Source organism: Marmota monax, unplaced genomic scaffold (genome assembly GCF_021218885.2).
Source record: "Marmota monax isolate L192 unplaced genomic scaffold, Marmota_monax_Labrador192_F-V1.1 WCK01_AAM20220418_F8-fsc00014, whole genome shotgun sequence".
NCBI classification, from domain to species: Eukaryota; Metazoa; Chordata; class Mammalia; order Rodentia; family Sciuridae; genus Marmota; species Marmota monax.
Window position 1 is genome coordinate 8028987 of NW_026695222.1, and position 27151 is coordinate 8056137.

Genomic DNA, 27151 nt, shown 5'->3' on the forward strand with positions numbered 1-27151 from the left:
AAGGGTCATTTGTTGCTGGGGGATTTCGTCAACATTTTACAACTTAGCTCCCACAAATCCTCTGTAGCATTTTGAACCAAAAAAAAAAATCCCTAAAATGGGGCCAAACTATTTTTCTCTCTAGACTTTTAAAACCTTCCAAGACACCACTGAATAGTTGCCTAAGTCGCAACACACCTACAGCATCAGACACGATGTACAGCCCAATATTCTCTGAAAAAGAAGATAGATAACACCCTGGTGCTAGAAAGGCTTAAAAGAAATTCGGAACCTTTGCCTGCTCCTTACGCTACAGGGACAGATTCAACATTTATGCCCATGAACACCCCTGCCATGATTGCCCCCATCCAGCCCAGACTTGAGCCAAGCTGTAGTTATTTCATAGCAGAAAATCAACAATAAAACCTGAAACAAACAAACAAACAAAAAAACCTAGGAAGAGCCCCCTGCTCTCTAAAAGGATTCTAAGGTCAATTATAGATATGTTGACCTCCAGCTACAAGAGGAGAAAATGTCTTGTCATCTCACAAAGGCTAATGGGATGACTTATGAAATGTGTGCCCAGCGACACATTTCATCTACACAGGGTCTAACTTGATGGGGAGGTGCTGAGGAGGAGCCGTCAGGGGCAGCTGGGGGTCAAAGGAAATTTGGAAATTCCATATCACTAGAAGGGCAGAGAGGAGAAGGCCAAGTGAATAATGATGACCCATCCGGTGAGCCTGCTCTCAGGGAGAGAAGAACCAGGGGGTTCTGGGGTCTCCTTGAGCACAGGACAGAACAAGTGTTGGAGAAGGGGGAAAAAAAAGTAGCAGATGAAGGGAGGCCTGTGGCTTTCCACAAGTGCAGATGGGGTTTCATGTCCAACATGGGAACAAGGTCGACAATTACAAACAGATTTCAGAAAACCGTGAGCCAGTTTATAGGGAGTGAGTTCGAATAGAGTTCAAAAGAGGAAAATTCTGATTGCTTTCTCTGAGCTGGGTATTCTGATTCAGGAGTCTGGAGAAGCCATCAGATCTGCTCCCACTCCTGGCAGTCGCAACCCGGTGCCAGCCAGATGTTTCAAAAGTTTCTCAAATGAAAGTTTCTCAAAGAAGAATTTATATTCCCTCCTTTAATAAGAAGGGGCGTTGGTAAGCCCCCCCAAAATTACCCTTGATTTCACTCTGTTATTTGGTGGTATAAATTGAGCCCTATGAGCTCTATTTTTTTTTTCTTAGCTATATACAAAAGCACATTTATCAACTTCTTTCCAATCTTTCTCCAAATTTACAAACAAAGGTCACAATTTCTTAATGGAATATGCCAGGACAGAGGACATCCAGCTCCACTTTCACTTTATCTGCCTGAGAAAGGGAAGGTAGAAAATGCTAGAGCTGTTCGTGACCCTGAGGACCAAGGAGAGGAGTGCTGTTCTCCTCCTCCATCTACTTGAAGGACATTATATGATTCTGTCTACCGTATATCCCATCCACAGCTGACTGGATCAGGGGATACTAGGGCTGCCATATATTGTTGTCTGGGCTGTATACTGCACAAGGAGAAAAGTGAGTGGGCACAAAAAAACCTGAGTTGGGTGCCCAGATAACACAAACACACCTCTATTAGTGGTCACACTGGGTTAAATGCTTGCTCCAAGCCATGTTTGTTGAATTCTCTTTCCTAGGTATTGGAGATTCCTGGACTTTAAAATTTGGAAATCTGGCCCAGAGACAAAGAGAAGGAGACGTGGAGGCAGGGTCCCCAGAAAGTCACTAGATACAGGGACAACCCTCTGTGATTCCAGCCTCCAAGAGTCCTGACTTGATTCTTTCTCCAGATTCCCTTCCTCAGCTGGGGTTGGTTTAAGTGCATTTCTGCTTAGGAAAAGCTACTCCCAAGGCACCCTGAGATGGGTCGGTCTGAGTCCTGTGCCTGGCCAGTGTAACTTCCCCTGATGTTTCTCTACTCTTGGGGCCCCCTGATATAAGCAAGACTCACCAACTTAACTTTCTCCTCAGGAAGACTTTGTGCTGGTTAACCATTTGACCAGAAGGTTCTTAACCAGTTGCTTGACTATTAAAAAACCTTTATGCAAAACTATTTGTTTTAATTCATTCTCAATTAACTTTTCAAAAACATTGAATGTGTCAAAATGGAATGTCATTGTTGTATCAAATATCCGTATATAACATTTTGGATTTCTTTTGTTTAAGTGTATTCTTTGTTACCCAGGTAATCCATGTCTTCTATGGTCAATTTTTAAATATACATATTAAAAATTCCCCCCTCCAATTTCATAATTGGGAGATAATCCCTCTAACACATGGCAGTTTCTCATTTCTAGGCTTTTCTCTCTCTCTGTCATACACACACACACACACACACACATGTCTAAAATATCTGGATTTTAATCAGCATTTTGTTACAAGATTGTTCTCTTGTAGAGCCTGCTTGCCTTAATGTGCCATTTTAATTTATAAGTTTTTAAAGTGAGACTAAAACACTTGGGGGAAATCATTACTGGGGTACCTATATGAACAACCATCAGGTCCAACGAGGGGGCTGTGCTGGCGTTGAGGCGACGCTGTGTCATTCAGTTCTGTGAGTTGCCAGACTTGTCTAAACCAGTCCAATTGTCTAATAATCCCCCTTAGAGTGTTAAAGTACTGTCTGCAAAGGAAAAAAGAAAAATATTTTTCTCTTTTAAGAACACTTTCTGCTTTAAGAAAAATGGCTGGAATCACTATCTTAAGACATGTAAAGTAGAAATCAGGCACAGCCTGGAAAACTCAAGCCCACCAGATGGCCTCAGAAAGGTTGATCAGATTGGAAAGGTGCCTGAAAATAAATCGGGAGAGGCTGAATCTAGGACTCAGGGCAATTGGATATCCACTGAAGTAGATTGAACAAGTCAGCCAGAAACACCAGCAAAGTTGTAGTCTGAACTCCAGCTCTGCAGGTTTCAAAGCAAAAAAGTCTTTTATGGGAATAGACACACAATGGCGAAAATAACAAAAATAAGCAGAGGACTTTTACTATCTTCACTTCCTAGCTGTCTTTGTCCCATTTCTGTAGCTATAACAAAAACCTGAGACTGAATAATTTATAAAGAATAGAAGTCTATTTGGCTCACAATCAGGAGACTGGGAAGTCTAAGGGTATGGCCCTGGCATTTGCTTAGTATCTGGGGAGGACCTTCTTGCTGCATCGTAACATGGCGCAGGGTGTCACACGATGAGACAGAGCAAGTATGCCAACTCAGTCCCTCCTCCTCTTCTTAAAAGTGCTATGATGGAGGCCTCACCCTCATGAAGTCATCTAATACTAATGACTTCCTAAAGGCCACTTCCAAATTCCATTAACATGTGAATTAGGGAGTTCACTTTCTAACAACTTTCAGAGGACAGCATAAAACAGTAGCACTACCTTTCATGGTTTATAACATGATTTACTTATAGTCTTTCACTTTAGCTATCTCTTGTCTACCTTCTCTTCTTTTTCTTCTATTCCAACTGCTTGAGGTTCTCTCCGTTGGAAGGCTGCATCTCCGCCAATGAAGACTGCGTACCTGCACAGGGCCTCCATCAACCCCTGCTTCACTGTGCAGATGCCCTTCGGCCCCTAGGGACCCTGTTTGTGACGTAATCCCCATCATTTCTTCTAAAGGTTCCCTTGTGGTGCAGAGCTGGCATCCCATGGGGAAGAGCACGCAGGACCAGGAGACAGGGCTGGGAGTGGGCGTGAAGTTCTGAGGGCACAAACCCTGCCCCAACTCTTACCCACCACCCCTTCAACAACCACCACCTAGAACAACAGCACTAGTGGTCCATGCCCCAGGATGACTTTATTTAGGGACATCTGTTATTTACTTCTTCCACTGAAGAAGTTTATGATGGGAGGAGTAAGGTTTTGGAACTGCAGTCCTCTTCATTCCCAATTCAAGCCAAAGGAATACAAAAAACAAAAATGTGTCACCAGCAAGATAATGTGAGGCTGCAGTCTACTTGGTACCTCCTGGTGCTTATCCCTATAAAACTGTTTCTGGAGTTAAATGTTAGTTGCCTTCTGTTTAAAAAAAAAGAAAGAAAATTGTGACTCAGGTCATTTATTGGCTATATAGTTTCTCCAAGTCTACAACCAGTTTTCTGAACAAGCTGTAACTTTGGGTAGCCTGGTACCTCTCACCTTCCCCACCCTGGCTCCAAATTAGCTGCATCCCAGGCTGCACCTCGCAAAGCCTTTCAAAGCCCTGAAAAGTGTGTTACAGAAAGCTGTGATTCAAAAACAGCATACTGAATTTGTCACTAAGTGTAACTTTCTTTTCCTGGTGTGTGTGTGTGTGTGTTAGAGACACTTCCAACTAGTAGAGGTATTTGTGTGTGTGTGTGTGTGTGTGTGTGTGTGTGTGTTAGAGACACTTCCAACTTGTAGAGGTATTTTTAAAATATATATCAAAACAGAATCAAATATAAGGGGAAAAGCCCCAAACTGAATTTTTCTCTTTCTTTTGTTTTCTTTCTTTCTTTCTTTCTTTCTTTTTTTTAAGAAAGAGCCAGCTACAGTGCAGCATGCCTGTCATCCCGGCGACTCTGGATGTTAGGACAGAAGCATTGCAAGTTCAAGGCCAGCCTGGGCAACTTAGTGAAACTCAGTCTCAAAATGAAAAAAATAAAGAGTTCCGGGATGTAGCTCAGTGATAGAGCATTCCTGGGTTCAACCCCTAGTCCACCCCACCACACACACAAAAAAAAAGAAAAGTATTCACACAACCTTGGCTGATACAGGGCATTACAAGCAAGAAAACAAAACACCACTGTGCTGAAAAGACGTTCTGTTGGCTTTGAAGCAAAATTCATTAAGCTCCACTACTTACAGTCGGTGATTTCCATCAGGGTGTTTTTAGTTTTCACATTGGTTTATGTGGGAACTTTGGTAAAGAATGAACACTCAAAGAAGCCAGGGAACTCTTACCAACATGCAGGATGAGAACCTACCTGCACAGGGCCTAGGCATGAGTATTGAGAAAGTTCTTGATGCACGCTCCAATCTGAGAATTGCCACTCCGGTCAGCACAATACCATGCCATCTGAGCTGGCATGTGCTTAGCAGCCAAGCAAGTATGGGTCCTGGGAGCTCATTCTTGTCCCACTTTGTGCAGTTCTTGCTCTAACAGCACTCTCCCCCACCTCCCAAGGCCATCACCTTGCCCTTAGAGCTGAACCTCCAAAACTGTGAACTAAACCCCTTTTCTTTAATAAAGTACCCAATCTCAGGGATTTTGTTATAATAACAAAGCTTGACCAATTGAGGGAAGGGCAATGAAAACACTCAGGTTTAATATTTTCAACATATTATACCTACTCAAATTTTTACTGTTAATACCTCTAAAGTAGATTCAAATATATAATTTCCAGGCCCCATATTAAAGCCTCCTTTTCTCAACCATCCATTTTCCTCACACTCAGTTGCTCCATCCATGACCTCTCCTCTGAGTAAATGCAGCAACTCCAGCCTGTACAGTTTTTCTTTCTTCCCCTATTTCTTTCCCCTTTCCCTCAGCACTTTATTACCTAGTTTGGCTAAGCCTCTCCCACCCAGAAAGATTTCAGAGAGAAGAGAATTGGAGCTGGCAACTCGAGAACTCTCTTTGACCAGAGTGGGAAGCTCATTAATAATTTTTATTCTGTCTGACTAAGGAATCTCCACTTCCCTGCTTCTTGCCAGCTTTGTCAGCCAAAATGGGGACATAACATTGCCTCCAATTACGCAAAATCCTTAGCCCTAAAAATCCTACCCACCCTCAGATTTCTCTGAGCTCACCCCCCGGTTTAGCCTATGAACTCCAGTGTTAATCCTACTCATTCAAGGCAATGTCCCTCTGCTCCCCTCTTGTAACAGCTGTGAGGGGTTAATGACCTGCCCATGTCCCTTCTGCCCACCTGAATTAACTGGCAGGTGCAGTTCTTGGAACTCTGATACTTCCTACCCAAGTCTTGAAGCTCTCTTCTTTTCACCCTCAGGAAAACTGTCCATCAGTGAAGGTATAGGAATCATTCAGTGGCTGAATGTCCCAGGCTCCCTGTGCTGTAGTGGACAATCAGGAGGCAGGTTCCACATAGTTTCTCAGGCAGAGTGCGCCTCGGGTAGAGTGAGCCCCAGGTAGCCACAGCATTCCCTGCTCATTAGCACATCATGCGTTGGTGTTTCTCCCTTCTCTGCCTCACTTTCCCTGTACCTTCCTTCTGCTTCCCAGGATCAACTCCTAGTAAATTACCTGCACTCAAATCTTTGTCTTGGAGTCTCAGTGGGTAACCTGAATGAACTAAGACAATTCCCTGTAGCACTTTGTTATATTGTCCTCATTGTCTCCCTGGGAACTTCATGGCCATCCCCAGGTAAAACCCTTACTCTGCTGTGGGTAGTGTGTTAGTCATCTTTGTGATGTTGTGATCAAAATACCTGACAAGAATAACTTAGAGGAAAAGTTTATTTGGGCCCACAATTTCAGAGATTTCGTCCATGGTCAGTCAACTCCATTGTTCTGGGTCTGAGATGGGGCAGCACATTAGAGCAGGAGGGCATGACAGAGGAAAGCTGCTCAGCTTATGGCGGGTGGAAAGGAGAGAGGGAAAGGGAGAGGAAGAGAGAGAGAGAGTAGAGGGGGAGAAAGAGAGAAAAAAAAGTAGGGGAGCAGAAGACAAGATATAGTCCAAGAGTATGTCCCCAGTAAGCTACTTCCTTCAGCCCTGCCCCACCCGCCTACAATTATCAGTCAGTAGTCCATCCAAATTATTAATCCATCAAATGGATTAATCCACTGATGAGGTTATAGCTTTCATAATCTAATAATTCCTGCTTTACCTTACACATGAACTTTTTAGGTGACATTAAAGATGCAAACCATAAGAGATAATCAGGAATTCAATTTATTAAAATGACACTTATGGGTTTCCAGATTGTGTGCAATCAACTCAGTCATAACTGTATCTTAGAGGGTTCCAGGAAAGCACTTTTGAGCAGAAGGTCCCCAGGGTCATTTGCCCCATAAAAAAGGAGGATGGGCTTAGTCCAGGAAGGGTAAAGCCTTTAGCTGAAGGTGATATATCTGCTACAAGTCTTCAAAAGACTCTGTCAGGGCATGTAACCTGTCATTCTTACTCCTAATAACAGAACCTCTCCTGCCTCCACATCTGGAGGTTGTCCTCACCATCCACAACACCCACCAGCTGGCAGCCCCTCCCTTTGAGGACAGCAGAAAGCTGGGTCTCCTGTTTTTGATCTTACATGGGTAGATAGATGTTGTCAGAAGGGCAGAAGAATGGGGTTAATTCCATATAAAATAGGAAGGATAGAACTCCAGTTTCCAGATCATCTATCCAGGAATTTTAAATTGGCAGCCCAGTGGACTATATTCAGTCTGTGATATGTTCTCCTTGGCCAACAGACGGTTTTTGTTTTGTTTTAACTAGCCCAACGGAGTAATTAACAAAGTTTGCAAATTCCAGATTCTCTTGAAAAACAGAAAGATCTGGTGAAGTGGAGTCCAGATTTTGACCTGTCAATCACAATGGGGAACCCCTTAGACCTTCAGTCTCCTACCACAGCTTGCAGCTCTAAATCTGTATACTCAGATCTTCCCAATGACTGGGCCTTGAATTCGCAGCTCTAAAGTTTAACCCTAAAAATTCTAAGGATGAGCAAAAGTTATCTAAAGCCCAAGTCTGCTGAAGGCAAAGCGGCCAGAGCCTACCGACCAGAGTCTGAGAGGCCTGATTGGAATTGACCGAATAGCCGAAGAATCTGACAGTGATGGTGATGGTAGATTTAGGATAAGGACCTGAAGTTTGGATCTTTTTGCAGGGCCAGTTGCCCTCATTCCCAGCTTCCTCCCCGGGGTGGGGATGGGAGGCCTTCCTCCTCCATCACCACTGCATAAGGTCCGTGTTGCCTCTGCGAAGATGAGGTTGCAACTGGGTTTGCAGCAGGTGCAGATGCTAGCACTGGGCACCTGCAGAAAACAGGGCGCTCTACCTGTGTACAGGCGATTCGGGTGCGGGGGGGGGGGGAGGCTCTAGCAGGGTGCAGAGGACAGGAGCCGCGCAACTGACAATAGTGCTCATCTGCGGAATCGCACCACTGACACCTGGCTACTGAGGTCCTATTCACACCCGGGTGCCAAGGAGTAGAAAACCCCCAGTGAAGGGAGGCCCCCACAACCTGTGACCCCAGCCAAAGAGGTCCTGCACCCAGAGCACACTAGTCCCAGCGCGCGGCGGGGCGCGGGAGCAGATCGCCCACTGTCTGCCTAGGGTTGAAGGCAGGCGGGGGCACCCTAGGGCGGAGTCGAGGGCGGGACGCGCAGGGCCGGGTCCGAGGTGTTAGGATGAGTGGAGGAGGCGGAGCTCCGACTCTGTCGGGGAGACACCGCCACGCGCAGAAGAGCACTGAGGCGAGGGGTCTAAATAGGGACAACACACACTCACCTCGGCAAGTGCTAGTCCGGGTCCCCAAGGCGGGAACCAGAGACCCGACCCGCGTCCACTCACCCTAAGACCCGCGTTCGGCCTCCAGGACCTCAGAGTGCCCCAAGAGAAGAGGTGCAGAGGTAGGTAAACGATCAGATCCGCGCAGTTGGAAGACGGGTTGTGTGTTCATGCCGCCCGGACAAGGGGCTCCGACGCCCGCTTTCTTTCTCAGGGCTACGCGGGCTCCTTAGCCTCTTGCCACTCCCGGGATGTGGCGATCTGTCCCCAAGCTAGCAGCGATTTGATTCGGGGAAATGCCCTCTGGGTCCTCCAGGTTGGCAGGAGACCGTAGGCGGGGATTGGGGGCTGAGGGCGCGGGCCAGCGCCAAATTGCAGGGGGAGGTCTCCTGCAGAAAGGTGAGCAGAAAAGAGCCAACCTCTCTGATAAAATTCTCTCGCCCCCTCATCGTCCCCTCGCCAACCCCAACCCCCAGCCCTAGTTTTCCGCTGTCCCGAAGCCCCCCGGGCTTTGTTTCTCAAACAAGAATTTTTTTAGTTGATTCCTGCCCGGGGCGGGGCGGAGTCTTCGGACACCGCGTGGCAGCGTTGGGGAAGGGAGGAGGTAATGGAACGGGATGATCACCCGCGAGGGGTACGTCCCTCGAAAATGCGACGGGGACAGGGACTTGCCCCCGCTCGGGGCATGCGCCTCTTCCTTGGGTCTGGAGGCTGGAGCTTAGAAACCCGGCAGGAGAAGAGCTGGGGGTCCTGCTTCTCTGTCCGCAGCTGAACCGAGTCTTCAGGGATTGGAATTCCGTGTGAAAGGCAAACCCAGGAAGGTCACCCCGGCTGCAGACGCCTCTGTGAGTTGAACCTCACCTGTCGGGGGTTTCTACACCTCAGTCTCGCAGCAGGCGGGAGCTCTATAGGTTATAGTATTCCTGCCACAACTACGACTCTTGTCCTTGCCAGAGTGGCAGTTCCTGACCCTTGCTCCCGTCCCGCCTTCCCAGGGGCAGACAAATTTCCCTGACCCATTTTATTGCTTCTTGCTACCAGCATCCATTGGCCCCCACACTTGGAGAGGTGTCCAGGTGTGCTGAGAGGTCTGGGAGGAAAGCGGTTCACCTCTAGTAAGACAGCTCCCTTTCTGCGGACACTAGGGTCCTGGTTCTTTTCCCAGACACTCAGCAACAACTTGTGCCCTGTGCTCCTCTATCTCCTGAGAGCTGATGCTTCAGAGATTTTATTTTCTCTCAGAGGCTCCTTCATTGGACTTTTTCCAGTGAAGGGCAGACAGTTCACCTTGAGCCCTCTGGGGTCTTAGGTGACCTTCTACCCCCTCCTCCCCCGACCTTCACCCTTAGGGGCTATTTTCAGTTAAGTCTTGGGGCAGCCATCCTTTTCCGAGGACAAAGACCTTCAGGACAGGGTGTGGTGCCTTCTACTCAGGGTGACTCTGGGGTGGGGAACTGGAAACCTGGTGAAGGCAGGAGGGAGCAGACCCAAAGTAGTGGGACTAAGGTGGGGAGACAGAGAATTCCTTCTAGAGCTGGTTCCCAAGGATCAGGGGAATTTCCTCTTCCCCACCTACAGCATCTAGGTGGGGATCCTCATTTATTCATTCATTCAACAAATTCCTATCCAGCTCCCCAACCGTACCCCCTGCCTATGCAGGATCTGGACTGGATAGCAGGAGTTTGTTTAGGGAAAGTTAGGGCTCTGAGAGCATGAATCACTCACTGGTCCAGGATGACTCAGCCTATCCATATGAAAATGGTTTTGGTGATTTCCGAGTCCCTGGTTTGGCTAGACCAGAGGGCTCTGTGCCCTACTTTGGAAGAAAGACCCTATTCCCGGCCAATAGATGGTGCAACATTGTGGATAACATAGAAGCCTGGGCAATTGCCTTGAGAAACTTCCAGAAGACCTGTGGGAGCTGATGAAGGGGTGGGTGGATAAATTAGACATCAAACCAGCACTGACCCCTGGGAAAAGGACAAAAGTGCACATTTTTCTTGGGTGTCTCTTGCAAGTCCAATCCACCTTGCATTCAGTCCTTTCTGATAGCTGCAGAGGTGGTAGAGGGCATCCCAGCTTCCAGATCTCATGCCTTCTCTCCCCTGCACCATGAGTAGTTCTGTCTACAGGTAGGCAGTGGGTTTGGCGGGTGTGTACCTGGGGAACTCTGGAGGAATGCTACCAGATATTCTTCATTCTCCTGTGATCCACTGGTTGTGTCTCCTTCCAGAAACAAGATGGTGTATCACCTCTGCCCAAGGATGTGAGCAGGGTACTAGGCTCAATCACATCTTCTGTGACAGCAGAAGATCTGGACCCCCCAGCTCAGAGTGCTGTATTCCCTACACTTCCCTCATACCGCTCCATCTGCAGGCATCACCATGGCAGTGCAGAACAGAAACACTAGTTTTGCTTCCAACTTTAGTCTACCCCAAGACCATGCCTCCTCCCTCCACTTCAACTTCAGTTATGGTGATTATGACCTCCCTCTGGATGAAGATGAGGACATGACCAAGACCCGGACCTTCTTTGCAGCCAAGATCGTCATTGGAGTGGCACTGGCAGGCATCATGCTAGTCTGTGGCATTGGCAACTTTGTCTTCATTGCTGCCCTTGCCCGCTACAAGAAGCTGCGCAACCTCACCAACCTGCTCATTGCTAACCTGGCCATCTCCGACTTCCTGGTGGCCATTGTCTGTTGCCCCTTTGAGATGGACTATTATGTGGTACGTCAGCTCTCCTGGGAACATGGCCATGTGCTGTGTGCTTCTGTCAACTACCTGCGTACTGTCTCCCTCTACGTCTCCACCAATGCCCTGCTGGCCATCGCTGTTGACAGGTGAGGCCCTTGGCAGGGGTATAAGACAGAAGCCAGCTAGGCTGCCATTTTTCTCACTTCAAATTAGACAGGCTTGGCACTACTCCATATTTGAATGTTCATTGATCTTTTAAGGGGCAAGAGGAGCTTTTGTTTCTTTAGCAGTGTTCTGTTCCCCCAAATGTGAGCAAATATGAGGCTCCTAAGTCCCCCAGTTCTGACCATGCTCTCTCTGAATCTGCTTTAGATGCAAGCATATCACATTAATGACAGCCTATGGCATCAAACACAAAGTCAAAAGCAGAAAATTCAGACAGCTGTTACTTAAAAGCCAAGGGAGGGTTAACTAAGGAAGTTTGCAGTCAAGACAATAAGCACCAAGTTTTTCCTGTAGCCAGATTGAACATTTCCATCACTTAGAAAATGCCTGTGCCCTAACCAGTCAACTCCCCCAACCCTTAAGCAACCAGTGATCTGATTGTTATCATCATAATTTAATTCTGCCTAGGCTTTAACTTCCTAAGAAAAGAATCATCACTTGTTTTAGTGATTTTGTTGCAGAGCTGATTTTAAAATGAGATAGCAGGATTTGTTTGCAGAAAAGAAAGACATGCTTGCTTTTGTTCTTTTGCATATATCCATGTGTGCTCATTTGCATGCATTTGCATGAGATGTTCCAGAAGTCCTTGCTCTATTGTAAATGTATAAGGTAAAATTTATCACATCTAGTGACAAATCTTATACATGTACAATTTATGTGAACAGTTGCAGCCCAGTATCAGATCACCAGTGGCTCTGTTTGAGAGAGACAGTTGATGTCTTCTTGCTTACTATTCACCTTCTGAGCTATGCTGAAACTCATTTTGATTAAGGTGCTGGATCATCTTTTTTCCCTTTTGTCTCCTTTCAACTCTTCAATTTTTCCCATGTTCTCAGTGCTGTTTATAGGTTTGCTGTCCTTTGTAATCAACCAGTTTATTATTCTTCATTTATGGTGTAATAAAATACACATACAGGTACAAGATGCATCTTCCTTTTATAGAATATCTGAAGGAAAAACAATTTTATTACAACTCTGAGGTTCTCCAGGCCTGAAACCAGCCTTTGTGGAGTGGGCACTTACCAACCAACTGCGCAAAACTCCCCAGGGAAAATGGCAGAAGGTAACATCTGATGCAATGATTCAGAGTCAGATTCCTGGGTCCCACTCCAGTCTCCTGGATGGGAATCCCTCACACTGGGTTCCAGGAATCTGAATTTTTATTCACTATCTTAAGTGATTTTTATGCTTACTAAATGATAGTGATCACTATTCTCATCTCTTGTCCCATTGTAACCTTGTCTTCATGATGTTGATTTTGTTTGTCTGTTTTTTAAATTTTTTATTTGTTCTGATTAGTTACACATGACAGCAGAATATTTTGCACTTTGATATATCATTCATAAGTGGGATATAATTTCTCGTTTTTCTGATTGTACATGTTGTAGAATCACATTGGTCATGCAGTCATATATGTACTTAAGGTAATGAGGTCTGTTTCATTCTACTATCCTTCCTACCCTCATACCCCCTCCTCTCCTTTCACTGCCCTCTATCTAAAGTAACTCTATTCTTCCCTAGCCACCCCCACCTTATTGTGAATCAGCATCTGCATATCAGAGAAAACATTCAGCCTTTGGTTTTTTGGGATTGACTTATTTTGCTTAGCATTATATTCTCCAGCTCCATCCATTTACCAACAAATGCCATAATTTTATTCTTTTTTAAGGCTGAGTGATATTCCATCATATATATCACATTTTCTTTATCCATTCATCTATTGAAGGGCACCTAGATTGGTTCCATAGTTTAGCTATTGTGAGTTGAGCTGCTATAAACATTGATGTGACTGTGTCACTGTAATATGCTATTTGTAACACTGGAGTTTCTTGGGACATGATCACCCTGTTACAACAGACAAGGGAAAAGTTCTTTCCCATCCCAAACCAACTCTTCCCCAGGCAGCTGCCAGCTCCATCAGCAGTGTCATCACTTTCCTGGTCCCCAATCAGGAAAGTTACCAGCACCCTTTGCTTTTCTCCCCCCTCAATTCCTACCCACTCCACCCTTTGTGTTCAGGCCTACACCAACTCCTGGCAATTTTCCCTCTACCCTCATTCCTTATCAAGTTATGACTGGTCCATGATGATGCTCTTCTGACTTGTCTTTTGCCCCCAGAGGCTCTTGGCTCTGCCCTGAAATCCATACTCATCCATATGAAGCACCAGAATATCACTATTGAGGGATCTTCCTAAGACATTTCATTGCTAATAAGACCTCTAGAAATTCCAGTGTCTTTAGGATACACGCCAAATCCTGAGTCTAGCATAACAGGGCATTTATGATCTGATGCCAATCTGTCTTTCCAAACTCAGGCTGTGTATGAAGATATAGATGGTCTTATCCAAAAGATAATGTATTTTAAGCACAATAATTAGGTCTGCAATGTTTCTGTCTCCACAGAGCCTTATACCTGTGTCTTAATTTGGGTTGTTTTCACTCTGAGATAAGGATACTTGTGCATGTAGCACCAGGAAGAACCTATAGGAAGGTGGAAAGTGAAATAGGGAAGGAAAACAGTCAATACAGGATACATTGTTGAACAAGATTCTACTATGGGTAACTAGAGCTTATCCCTGCTGAGAAACCCTTAGAGCCAGTAGATCACAACTCAGACATCTCCCAGGAGTGGGCAGTGAGAGGGAGCTGGGATATTTTTACACCACTATGCATAAGGCCTTGCTGAGGACTGCTCTAGGGATGCTGTTCAGGGAGCCAAGAGGAATCTGGAAGCCTGAGAAAGCCTTTAGACAAAGAAATGCAGGTGTATTGGCAGGTACAAGTGAACAGGTATGCACTGACATGATAACAGCAAAGGGATATGAATGGGGCACTGACTGTATCTGCTCCAACCTGGTAGGTGCACAGTGGGTTGCTGGGCCCTGCTGTATGTCCAGACTATGGATATGGAAACACAATGTAGAAAAGACACAGTCCTTGACCTCAGGGAGCTTTTCTTCCACACAAGAACTAGCATTTATGAGACATAAAAGAATAATCGAGAGATTCTGATACATAAATGCTAGGGTTTTTTTTTTTAAGGAAAAGTTCTCTGAAAGGCTTACTCTTTTTTATATGAATTATAATTATACATAATAGTGAGATTCACTGTGCCTATTTGTACATGCACATAACATAATTTGGTGAATCTCATTCCCCAGTGAGTTTATACTTACACTTCCTGATAGAGGAACCAGCCGGACAGGGAGGCTTTTCCATTGGGTGTGTACAAGAGGAGCAGTTGAGATACATCCGGCAAGAACAGGGGAACTCATAGCTAGGCTTTTGGGGTCCCATAAGGCTCAAAGATATAAAGGCAGTATGTGGAAATTCAAGCCTCAAAATACAAAAGCTTAATAAATAGCACCCCTCTGAGCCATCAGGGTCTAGACCAATTGAAAAATAAGGTAAATGATAAGAAAGATGAATAGAAAGCTCTCATCTTTGCCCTGATGATACTGATTTTGGAAAACAGGGTTGTATCTGGGAGCTTGGGGGATACTTCAACCGCAACCCCAGAATTAGACCTACATACCCTGGGAGAAGTACACATCTCTCTGTTGGTACTTTCATTTGCCTCTAGGACAAATATGTAGAAATATCTACTATGTAGAAATATCATAAGGGCCACCTGGTGCCATTTGTGTATGCTGCAGCTAGAGAATAGCCAGGTCTATGCAGAAGAGGTGCTATTTCAAGTCACAGAGACTTGAAGAAAACCACTGATCTTAAGAAACACTTCCAAGCAGATAAATGGCAACAAACACCTTGCAGATGTCTCTTGCCAATGAGTGAACTGTGGGAAATGATCAATGTAAGTAAAGTACTATAGCTTCCAACATGCATTATGTATGTTCACTTTCTTGAAACCTAAAAAAAAAATCCTGAGAGATTGTCAATAAAGTTATTATGATCCCCATTTTATAGATGATGAAACTAATTCTCAGGAGTATAAATGATTTATCCAAGTTCACAGCTTGGAGCCAGACCTTCTGAATAACCTGCAGGCTAGTAGTGTTCCTTTCTTTTCTATTCGAATTTTGAAACATCCCATAGAATGAGGAAAGTGTTACAAATGATAAAAAACTCGAATTTAAAAGACAACAACAGAATAAGCAGGAATGTGGGGAAATTTCATTTGGCATTGGTTATTGAGATACTGTCCGTGATAGAACCAGAAAGCTATTAAGTTCTGAATTTGTCTTGCTTTTCCTAAGGACTTTGGATTAAGTTGCGGTAGGCAGAATAATTCCTTCCCCACCCCCCGCCAAAAGATAACTACATCCTGTTTCCCAGAACCATGAGCATATTATATTACATGCCAAAAGGGAATTAAAGTGGCAGATGGGATTAAGGTTGCTAATCAGCTGATCTTAAAATAGGGGAATTTTACTAGATAATCTAGGTGGGGCCAATGGAATCACAAAGGTTCTTAATTGTGGAAGGAGGCAGAGAGTTAATGTCAGAGTAATACAAAATGAGACAAACTCAGCTTGCCATTGCTGGCTTTGAACAGGGAAGGGTCATGGGTCAAAAACTATAGGCAGCCCTGGAAAAGGAACTACACACACACACACACACACACACACACACACCAGTCTTCTGACCTCTAAAAACTGTAAGATAATCAATTGTGTCACTTCAAGCCACTATATCTGTGGGCATTTGTTATAGCAGCAACAAAAAACTAATTCTTTCCCAGTCATTACAAAGAGACAGTGATTGTGAGATGTCCCTGCTCCAGGTGAGGGTGAGCCAGCCCATTTGCCCCTCTCTTCAGTCCCGTGAGGCTTGTCCACTCGGGACAGTCATACAGGTTCACATGGCAAGGCCAGATCAAATGACGTGCGGAGAACTCCAGCAACAGCCATGCCTATTAGTACATCCAGGTTGTGATGGATCCAGCTTCATCCTGGATATTCAGAAAGCCACAAACTTGGGGGTAGCCATGCTCTCATGGGTTCCGCTAGTGAAACTCAATGGGTTAGAGCCAACAATGAACAAGGAGCAGGCAAGAGAAGGTGAAGCAAACTTGTAGCAGAAATACTGTCAGGGACGGAAAGTAGTAACATGGAAGGAAACCTCCATAGTCAAATCAGACACTTGGAAAGGTGATCAAAGGGTCTGGTTTACAAAGGTTTGGATCCAGTTTTCTACGTGTTTATTTCCATGGCTGATTTCTTTCTTTTCTGACCCTTCTGATGTTTATCTTTCTCCATTGTCTTCTACCACTCAATCCTGCACAGAAGTGATTCCAGGGCACCCAAATATCTAAATAGATTGTTATTCGTTCTCTCTCTCTGGAGAGAAGATATTCAATCTGCACAGCTGAGCTCACTTTCTACAAAAGGTTCCGACTTCTTTCCTGGGCAATATGGTTCATTAGAAAGAGCAGGGATCAAGATATTATGGTAGCTTCATATACCTTCCCATTTGAACATGAGGTGACCCAGGGAGGTGAGTGTAAAAGCTTTTGTACCAGGGGCCTGAATTCCAGTGCTTGCATGATTCTAGCTTGAGCAAGACATTTACTTCTCATCAGGGTTCTTAGTTTCATCACAAACCCATCCCTACTCTCCTGCTTCTGTAATGCAGAGTAATACCTGGTGGTGGGGGCTGGAGGAGAAGGAAAAAGTTCTTGTCTACTACCTGAGAAAGGCCTGACCTCTCTCGGAGGTGCCCAGCCCTTCTTCATCTCTAAACCATGAGTTATTTAGAATGAAGAGCTTTGAGAGCATTGTATTCTTGGGCAGAATGGCTTGAAACCCAAGGTAGAATAATAGGAGCATTAATAATAATAGACCACATGTATTTATTGAACACCTACAACACAGGCTACAAATATTATCATATTGAACCTTCACAGCTACCAGCAAAGCAGGTATCATTTGATTCCAGGTTGCATTTGAGGAAATGAACCTCAGAGAGATTGGGTAATTTGGGTCTGGAAAGCCAGAATTTATTCAACATATTTGACCTAAAACCTGTGCTGTTTCCACTAAACCATGCCACTATTCCAAGTGCAAAATGATGTTGCTGACATGAGATGAAGCTGGTTAAATTTGGGTAATGAGTACATGGGAATTCACTGTGTTCGGAATTAGTGAAAAAACGATCATTTTCCAAGCTGTAACATATTATGATTGTTTGCTGTCTTTCCTCACCAGATATCTTGCCATCGTTCACCCCTTGAAACCACGAATGAATTATCAAACCGCCTCCTTCCTGATTGCTTTGGTCTGGTTGGTTTCCATCCTCATTGCCATCCCATCAGCCTACTTTGCAACCGAAACCGTCCTCTTTATTGTCAAAAACCAGGAAAAGATCTTCTGTGGCCAGATCTGGCCAGTGGATCAGCAGCTCTATTATAGGTCCTACTTTCTGTTTATCTTTGGCCTCGAGTTCGTAGGGCCTGTGGTCACCATGACCCTGTGCTATGCCAGGATCTCCCAGGAGCTCTGGTTCAAGGCAGTCCCTGGGTTCCAGACAGAGCAGATCCGTAAGCGACTGCGCTGCCGCCGGAAGACAGTCCTGGTGCTCATGTGCATCCTTACAGCCTACGTGCTGTGCTGGGCACCCTTCTATGGCTTCACCATTGTGCGCGACTTCTTCCCCACTGTGTTTGTGAAAGAGAAGCACTACCTCACCGCCTTCTACGTCGTTGAGTGCATCGCCATGAGCAACAGCATGATTAACACTGTGTGCTTCGTGACAGTCAAGAACAACACCATGAAGTACTTCAAGAAGATGATGCTACTTCACTGGCAACCCTCTCACCATGGGAGCAAGTCCAGTGCTGAACTTGACTTCAAAACCAGTGGGGTGCCTGCCACTGAAGAGGTGGATTGTATCAGGCTGAAGTGACATGGTAGCGTTACACAACTGAAAACCCAAATCCAGTACTCAGAGCATCATCAATCAAATTCACAGCCTGAATGGAAAAGAACAATCATATTCATGCCTCCTGTCTTTACAGAGCTAGATGCTTCAAAGTCATAACAAATAATGAGGCTGGACACAAACCACAACCCAGACATTTACTGATATCTGCTGATATCATTAGCCTGCTGAGTACACCATCACAACCATAAGAGCAGACACAAGTAGCAGCAACTGACATGGACTGAATATCTACTGCGAGCAAGCCACACCAATGAGATTAGACAGAGACAACAGGATTGTCCTACCTACTGTGTACAATGACATTTAAAAAATCAAAATGGCAGAAGTTATCAGAGTCGACAAAACTACATCTAGACATATAGATGGCTAGGAAGAGACCACCAATGGCATCTGGACTCTCCCTCCATGATCCCTCATTCTGTATTTTATCTGAACAGGAATGCTCAAAGCTATAGAATAATAAGGCATTTAGACATAATTAAAATGTAAGGATAAGCCCATCAGTATGGAGTCTATAGCCTCAACCTAGCTCCTACTATCTCCTGATATGTTCTCCAGGATTGTGGCTGCCAAAGAAGAATTTTTCTTGCAGTCCATCCAGCCTTATGGCCCTTCTACAATGGTGTAATGTCGAAGGAGAGAACTAAAAAAAGTCTTACTGACGGGGTTGGAATCTCATCACTCTATTGGGTGAAGATGGTCAATCCTGAGATGAGGAATACATTCAGTTCCTTATACACTTCAGTGTAAAGGATTTCAGGGGCTCTGGGGCCCGAAAGAAAGAGCACGAAAAAAAAAAAAAGAGTGAAGGTTGCCACTGGTAATAAACATAATCTGTGTGGCCATTTGGCTAAAACCCGAATATTTTTGGAACATACTCTCTTTTACAAAAGAAGCTCTGCTCAGAACCCAAAGACCAGACCAGAGTTCTAGGTCTCATGTGACCTACCGGTTTCCTGTGTGGATGTCTCATTTTGTTTTAATGATATGGAAATAATCAAAACTTCTGCCTTCCCTGCCACTGGGAGAGCCCATGTTCAGCATGTGAACATGATTTGAACTATACACATGAAAGGAATGAATAAGTAATATTGTACTGGTTGTTTGGAGGGAGTTGTTTAGAAACTCCATGCACTGTGGTTTATTATGGAGAAACACCTGCACCTTTTTTATCTCTGTTCTTTGGACCAGTGACCCTTGAACTCTTTTCACAGAAACTCATCTCAAGTGGGGCAAAAAGGCATCCCTGCCTGTAATCCCAGCAGGTAGGGAGGCTAAGGCAGGAGGATCAAGGGCTCAAAGCTAGTGGCAAGGAGCTAAGCAACTTAGTGAGACCCTGTCTCTAAATAAAATACAAAAATAGGGCTGGGGATGTGGCTCAGTGGTCAAGTGCCCCTGAGTTCAATCCCTGGTACCCCCCACAAAAAAAGGCACCCCTGTCCCAGGATATAATCAAGAAAATGTAGCCTCTCAGCATCGCTATGGTCTTAGAAGTGTTGACAGTCTTTTCAGCATGTTGTCCTCAGCACACCACAGTGCTGCATAAATAGAATTTCTGAATCCATTATTATTACTATACAATTGTGGTGATCATATATATGTATCCTCATTTCTTCCTGACTCATACTGAAGCAGAGACTGTACAAATGGTACCTGGTTTGAGATTGAACCATCCATACTTGGTTGATTCCAAGTTTTCTGAGGAGAAGGAATTGTTTAGTTGCTTATTTCTTTTTTCCCATATTTTTGAATTGGTGCATTATAGTTGTATATAACAGTGGGATTTGTTGCTACATAGTCATACATGCACAGAATCTAACGATATATTTTGGCCAATTTCATTCCCCAGTATTTCCCCCTTTCCGCCCCTCCTCCCTCCCCTAGTCCTTTCCCTCTATTCTATTAATCTCCATTTGATTTTCATGAGACCTCCTACTTGCTTGTTTCTTAAAATTATTTGTTTGGTTTGTTTTCCTAACGACAAAGTGCCAATCAATTGTTTTCTATCACCACCCCGCAGACTTATCTTCAACCCAATCATTGTACATTTAAGAAAATGCAGTCTCACCATATCAAAATGGTTTATAAATTCTGATTTCACCGAGTTTCACAGTGCATTCCAAAGCCAAGCAAGGAAGCATGGTGGATTATCTACATTTTTACTATTGTAATGCTTTAGCTTTCCTGGATGAGGTGGCACACATCTATAATCTCAGCTAAATCAGAAGGCTGAAGCAAGAAGGTCCCAAGTTTGAGACCAGCTTGGACAACTTAGTGAGATCCTGTCCCAAAATTTAAAAAAATGAAAATAAAAAGTTCTGAGGATGTAGTTCAGTGGTAGAGTGCTTACCTAGCATGCATGAGACCCCGAGTTCAATATATTTGCCATATATCAGTCAACAAGATTCATCTCTTTTTTCCCTTTGTATTCTAAAATGTACCATCCTCCTTTCACTTTAACTGAAAAAAAATCTTGTAAACATCAGTGTGTATTTGTGATTTGCCAGTGAATAAAAGTGTTGTGTTGTTATTCAATGGAATAATTAACATATGAAATCCTAATCACAGTGTTTGTTTCCCTGCTAATGTTTCATATCATGTTAGTATATTTAGATATTAATGAAGCAACAGCCATTTAAACAGCTCAACCCTGAAACAGAGACAGAACTTGGCAAAGACGTTTTTAGAGCAGTGGAAGCTCATACCAGCAACCAGACTCATCTCCGTTACATCTCTCAAGCTCATTGCCCAGGACTGTGTTCTTGTGTGCAAATAAGCAGGGAACCACTATACTGTGTCCATGTTACCCATTCGTTTTAAAATGACCTTGTTTGTTTGAAAGTTTATTGCTATTTGCATGGAGACTGTTTCTCTCTCAATCCAAAATTAAGGTAATAAATCAATTGTATTTGTGTCTTTTCTTCTCAAGACTAATTAATGGCAAGTGTAAGATATATATATATATATATATATATATATATATATATATACACATACACACACACATATATACATTATATACATATATATACATTAAAAATGTATATACACATATGTGTATACACTCATTTATCCCTTTTATTATATATTGAAAATTTTGTCTCCTTTAGCAGAACAGATTCATTTTTCTCATTCAGAACAAGAAAAATGAAGTAAGTTGCCTCTCAAATTGGAGAAATTAAAAGATGACTTTAGGCCCTCAGGCATGAAAAACAATTCCAGAGTTAAAAGGAAGAATGTAAAAAAAAAAGGGAGAATGTGACATGTGGAAAGTGATTAGAAAACTTAAAATGAGTTCTGTTTTTACCAGAAACATCCTCCCAATTTAACCATTCTCTACCCCTTGGACTGAAGAGGAGACACACGCGCATGTGCGTGTACACACACACACACACACACACACACACACTCAGGATACCAGACCAGGAAAGGCCTTTTTCTTGGGGTAGTGAGGTACCGGAGACTAAACTCAGGGGCACTTGACCACTGAACGACATCCCCAGCCCTATTTTTGTATTTTATTTAGAGACAGGGCCTCACGGAGTTGCTTAAAGCCTTGCTTTTGCTGAAGCTGGCTCTGAACTTGTGATCCTCCTGCCTCAGCCTCTTGAGTCACTGAGATTACAGTGCACTGGCACTCGGCTAGGAAAGGCCTTTTAGTGCACATGGCAACACATGTTGGAGCCAAAACATTGCCCCAAGATTTGAACTCTGGGCCAGTGAACAGTACTCAGTGACTATGTATACCTGAGCCCAAAGGAGTGGACTCTCACTTAGAATGCTTGAAAAGACATTTAAATGGTATCTGGCCTCCCAGGAGAATCTTAAGCTGCATGGAAGATACCTTTCCTCTCTCTGATAGGCCAAGAGTACATCCCATCCAAGGAACTTTATAATCTAGAACCCAGGATTCCAGGTAAACCAGAGAGAATTCCACCAGGACCACTCCACTGCTCCTTCCTTTCTTTTCTCCTTAAATGTCCTTGGGGCTATTTGCTCTAATGCTAGAGCCCCGTTGGGAAGTAGATTGAGATGAAAGGCAACCTGGCCCCAGGGAAAGCAGTCAGTTGAGATGGGATATGTTTGCATTCAAAGACAAGAAGAGGTCTGGGTCACCCAAGACAGAATATTCAGTCTTCACACAAGCTACTACCAGCTAGCCTGAGCAGTGGTCATTCCCCATGCTTCTCAGGAACCAAATGCTCCCAGTCACGAGGTCAGTCTTCCTCCTAAGGTATACCTACCTTTTGGGATTGATGGTGCCCTTTTGAAGAGTAGCACAAATACATCTTCTGTCTTTGTTCCTTCCCTGATAGAAGTTTTGGCATATGGACACAAGAGGGACCGGGACATAGAAATCCTGGTATGTCCAGTGGTAGTGCCACTAAATGGGATACATGCCCTTTGCTAATCTTCATCTTTCTTCTCAACCCTTTGCTAGGAGAAACATCAGTAACCCAGGCAGTGTGTCAGCAGGACAGCCTGGATTCTCATAGAAAATGTCTTTATTGCTTTCAAGCACAGCTTAACTTCGCTTCTCCAAATAGCAGGGATGTGAACACATTAATCACCAAAGACTGTAAGGACTGCAAATAACTCCTGAGAGGCTCGGTAGGTCAGTCATCAGTGTCTTTGGCTATTGAGTCCCTTTTTCCTGAGGCCATCAGGCATGCCAATAGTTTGAAATGCAACTTTGGTCAATATAGTTAGATGCTCTTGGTAATTTGGTGAGAACCTATCTCAAAATTTAAAAAAAAAAAATGAAAAGGGCTGGGGATGTAGCTCAGTGGTAAAGTTCCCCTGGGTTAAGTTCCCAATGAAAGAAAAAAAGGAAGGGAGAGAAAAAGAAAAATGTGTCTGGCACCTTCTTCAGATACAACAAACTAAAGGGGGTGAAACTGTTTCACTGAAACTTAGAAAAAGTTAACACGGAACAGGGAATTAGGCAGTGAACTTTGCCTCCAAGAAGTGGGGAAGTCAACCCTTGGACAGAAAGCCATACAGATGCAATATCCTTGCATCCCTTTGTTGAGTGCTTGTACTGAAATTCCACATGTGATTCTCAGGCTAAGAGGAAAGAATTCAGTCTGAAATCTCACTTAACGCTGACCTTGGGTTCCCAGCTCTGGATCTATCTATGTTATAGTTTAGATCTTGAATGTCTCCTAAAGAGTTCATGTTTTGAAAGCACAGTCCCCAGTACAGCAAGATTCAGAGGTAGTAGGGTGTTTAGGTAATGATTAGGGCTATAACCTCATAAATTAATTAATCAATTTGATGTATTAATAATTTGAATGGACTGCTGGGTGGTAAAGCAAGCAAATAGAGCTTAGCTGGAAGAAGCAGATCACTGGGGGCATGCCCTTAAGTACTATATCTTGTCCCTATCACCTGTTTCTTCCCTGACCCCTGCTTCCTGTCTGCCATGAAATATCATGGCCTTCCATGATATTCTCCATTCCAAATGAATGGAGCTGGCCAATCACAGACTGAGACCTCTGAAACCATGCCAAAATAAACTTTTCCTCTTCTAAGTTGTTCTTGTCACCTATTTTGATCATAGCTATGGGAAACTGACTAACACAGCCTAGCTTCTAGGCAGGATCCCAACATAATCCTTGTACTGAACTCAGCCACAGGATGGTCCAATAGGTGGACAAAACAGTCTTTTGTCATACATACATACATACTGGTATATATCCTCATTATTCTTGGATTCCATATTCATGAATTTGCTCACACACTAAAATTTATTGATAACCCAAATCAATATTCATAATGCTTTCACAGTCATTCATGTACACAAACTAAATAGTGAAAAATCTGGCACATGTTCTCAGCTGAGGTGGAACAAGTTGATGCTCTGCCTTCCTAGTTCTTTTCAAGGTCTATTCAGTGTCACACCTTTTTCACTTTTGTGCTTCTCCTTGGTGATTTCACTGTTTAAAATGTCCCTCAAGTGTACTGCTGAAGTAATGTTTGGTGTTCCAAAGTACAAGAAGGCAATGACATTCCAGGCACGGGGCCACATATCTGTAACCCCAGTTACTGGTGAGGCTGAGGCAGGAGGAACCCAGGCTTGAGGCTGCCTTCTGCCCCTTAGTGAGATTCTGTCTTAAAATAAAATTTTAAAAGGGCTGGGGTGAAGTACAGAGGTAGATCATTTGCCTAATATGTGTGAGGCTCTGTATTCATTCTTCTTTATCAAAAAGAAAAGAAGGAGGAGGAAGAAGAAGAGGAAAAGAAAAGAAGGAGGAGGAGAAAAAGAGGAGGAGGAGGAGGAGGAGGAGATGATGTCTTCCAAGTTGTTCTTGTCATGTATATTTCTCTTACAGAGAAAATAGGGGTGTTAGAGAAGCTTCATTCAAGCTTGAGTTATAGTGGTGTCGGTCACAAGTTCAGTGGTAATGAATTCATTATATATATATATATATATATATATATATATATATATACACACATATAATGAATCTTTCTGTGTGTGTGTATATATATAATAATGAATCTTTGAACAGAAACACATAAAACAACATTATGCATTGACTAGGGGACAAAAATGTGACCAGTAACTTGCAGGAACCTAACTAACCCTGTGCTTCCCTTAGGAGCAATTGTTCAATGTTTGGTAACTCGGTGTTCAAGACATACTTATAGAACATTACTGTTGAAGAATGAGAAGACTGTAATCTCTCAAATTCAAACCTTGTTTGTCATGAGACACAACTTTGGACACTACCTAAGGAAAACCATATGGTCTAAGATTTTAATTGACCAAACTGTCACTTTTTTGCAGCATCTCTGCCGCCTCTCTTTCCTACCCAAGTCTGCCACTTTGATGCAAATTGAAACCCCCTGGAAAGGAAGGCCTGAGAAGAAAATGCACACATATAACCAAACCACAGCCCACGCTTTCTGGGGACCATATGTCTTAGGAGAACTGCTTCCCCCACCCACTTAAACACTTGAAAGCTACAGCTCATCTGTTCTATAGCATTGCTATGAACAGGGAGAAGAAATCCACACACCCTCCCTATTCCAAACTGGAAAGGAGAGTAACCCTTGGCTAAGACTTTAATTGAGCTTTTATGTGGCAATTGCAAAGCTTTTTAGAGTCAGTCTTTGCCGAGCCGAGGGAACAGTTATTAAGAAGTAGTGCTATTTCTTACTCCCAGCAGACCCAGGTGCACAACGCAAGAAGATTGAGACAAAAGAAAGGAGCCGGCGATGTTCCACGTCAAAGTGTGAAGTTCAACTCCACTGAGGAAATGTGGTCTTGAAAATCATGGGGTGAGAAGGAAAATGTTTTTCTGTCTCCTTGAGGGTTGCAACTCTCTTTGACAGTTACCATTTGTCTTTGGAGAAAGAAAGAGGGTAAAGGGAGAAAGGGAGTGGGCAGTCACGTGACTCTCTGCCAGATTCAATACCACTGGAAACTGTGAAGAATGGAGAGGCTTGCGAGCAAAATATGTAGATGTGGCCGAGACCTGGAAGAAAGAGTTAATCCTGGGCTGCCCTCTGGGCCCTAGACTGTGAAAGAGCTACCACCCATTCCCCCAAGACATTCTCACAGACAGAGCCTCTCAGCACCAGGGAAAGCAGGGTTGGGAGGTGAGACAAATCCCTGGAGTGGGGAGCTCTGAGATGAGAATTAAAGAGAAATTGGTGATCGCTTTAAGGCAAGAACAAGGCAAATACTTGTATCATCTCTTCCTTTCAACCAGCAGCAGACAGCGAGCGGCCTTACTGTCCTTGGGACTAAAGGTAAGGGAAGTCAGCATAATAAGAGAAGGGGGAAATGTTACCAAATTAGAAATGAAGAATCCATTGTCTTTATTTGTAGATAATATTATCTTCTATATGGGGAAAAAAACTAGAAAAAAACAAATAGAAATATTAAGAATATAACGAGGTGGTTAGCTACAAGATCCAGAAGCAAAAATCAATAAAGAACTTGACAAGTTTGAGACAATCAGGCACCTCTCCCTCCTCCCCTCACAGAAGAATATCTCCCTGGTTGCAGCACCAGCTGGAACCACAATTATCCTTTGGACCTATGAGATCCAGCTCTCCAAAGTGGGCTCTACCACTGTATCCCCCCAGTTTATTCTACTCTCTTTCTCCCACTCCGGTCTGCATCTTTGCTGTCTCAGCAAACCAATTCCACACAAATTAGGATCCTTGGTGCCTTTATTCTCTCTCCATGTGCCAGTCAGGGTCTTCGTAAGTAATGAATTCAACTCAGCTGGTTCAAATGAGCAAACTTGAACGAAGGTACTATTTATAGCTGGGCCTGTGGGGCTAAGGGGACCAATAAGAAGTAATCTGGCTCCTAGAAACCAGCAGAAGACAGCAGCATTACCATCCTTGGGACTGAGGGTAAGAGAAGCAAAGGAATGTAGGAGCCCAGTGAAAGCTGGTGTTTTGGTTAGCCTTTCTGCTTCTGTGACTAAAGGGTCTGACCAGAACAACTGTAAGGAGGAAAAGGCTATTTGAGGTCTACAGTTTCAAAGATCTTAGTCCATAGAAGGCTGGCTCTATTCCTTAGGGTTTGAGGTGAGTCTGAACATCATGGCAGGAGGGGGTGGCAGAGGGAAGCAGCTCATATCACAGTGATCAAGAAGCAGAGAGAGAAACTCCACTCTCCAGATACAAAATGTATACACTGAAGCCACGCCCCAGTTCCCCCCTCCTCCAGCCACACCCTACCGCTTCAATGAATCCCATCAGGGATTAATTCACTTATTGTGTTAAGACTCTTATAGCCCAATCATTTCTCCTCTGAACCTTCTTGCATCGTCTCACACGTGAGCTTTGGGGGGACACCTCCCATCCAAACCATAACAGCTGGAGAGCCAAAAA

General features: G+C 44.0%; 1 protein-coding gene across 1 annotated transcript; it reads left to right on the forward strand.

Moving 5' to 3' along the window:
- Positions 1-9131: 9131 nt before the first annotated feature.
- Prokr2 (prokineticin receptor 2) lies at positions 9132-20191 on the forward strand. Its single transcript, XM_046433657.2, has 3 exons — positions 9132-9313; positions 10702-11310; positions 17557-20191. The coding sequence occupies exons 2-3, from the start codon at positions 10853-10855 to the stop codon at positions 18251-18253; spliced, it is 1155 nt and encodes a 384-aa protein (XP_046289613.1). The 5' UTR covers positions 9132-9313; positions 10702-10852; the 3' UTR covers positions 18254-20191.
- The last annotated feature ends 6960 nt before the right edge of the window (positions 20192-27151 follow it).

Excerpts from the sequence above, each read along its gene's own strand:
- Prokr2 (XM_046433657.2), top strand. The coding sequence starts at position 10,853 with ATGGCAGTGCAGAACAGAAACACTAGTTTTGCTTCCAACTTTAGTCTA. Across the intron at positions 11,311-17,556 it reads CTGGCCATCGCTGTTGACAG|ATATCTTGCCATCGTTCACC; the intron begins GTGAGGCCCTTG and ends TTTCCTCACCAG.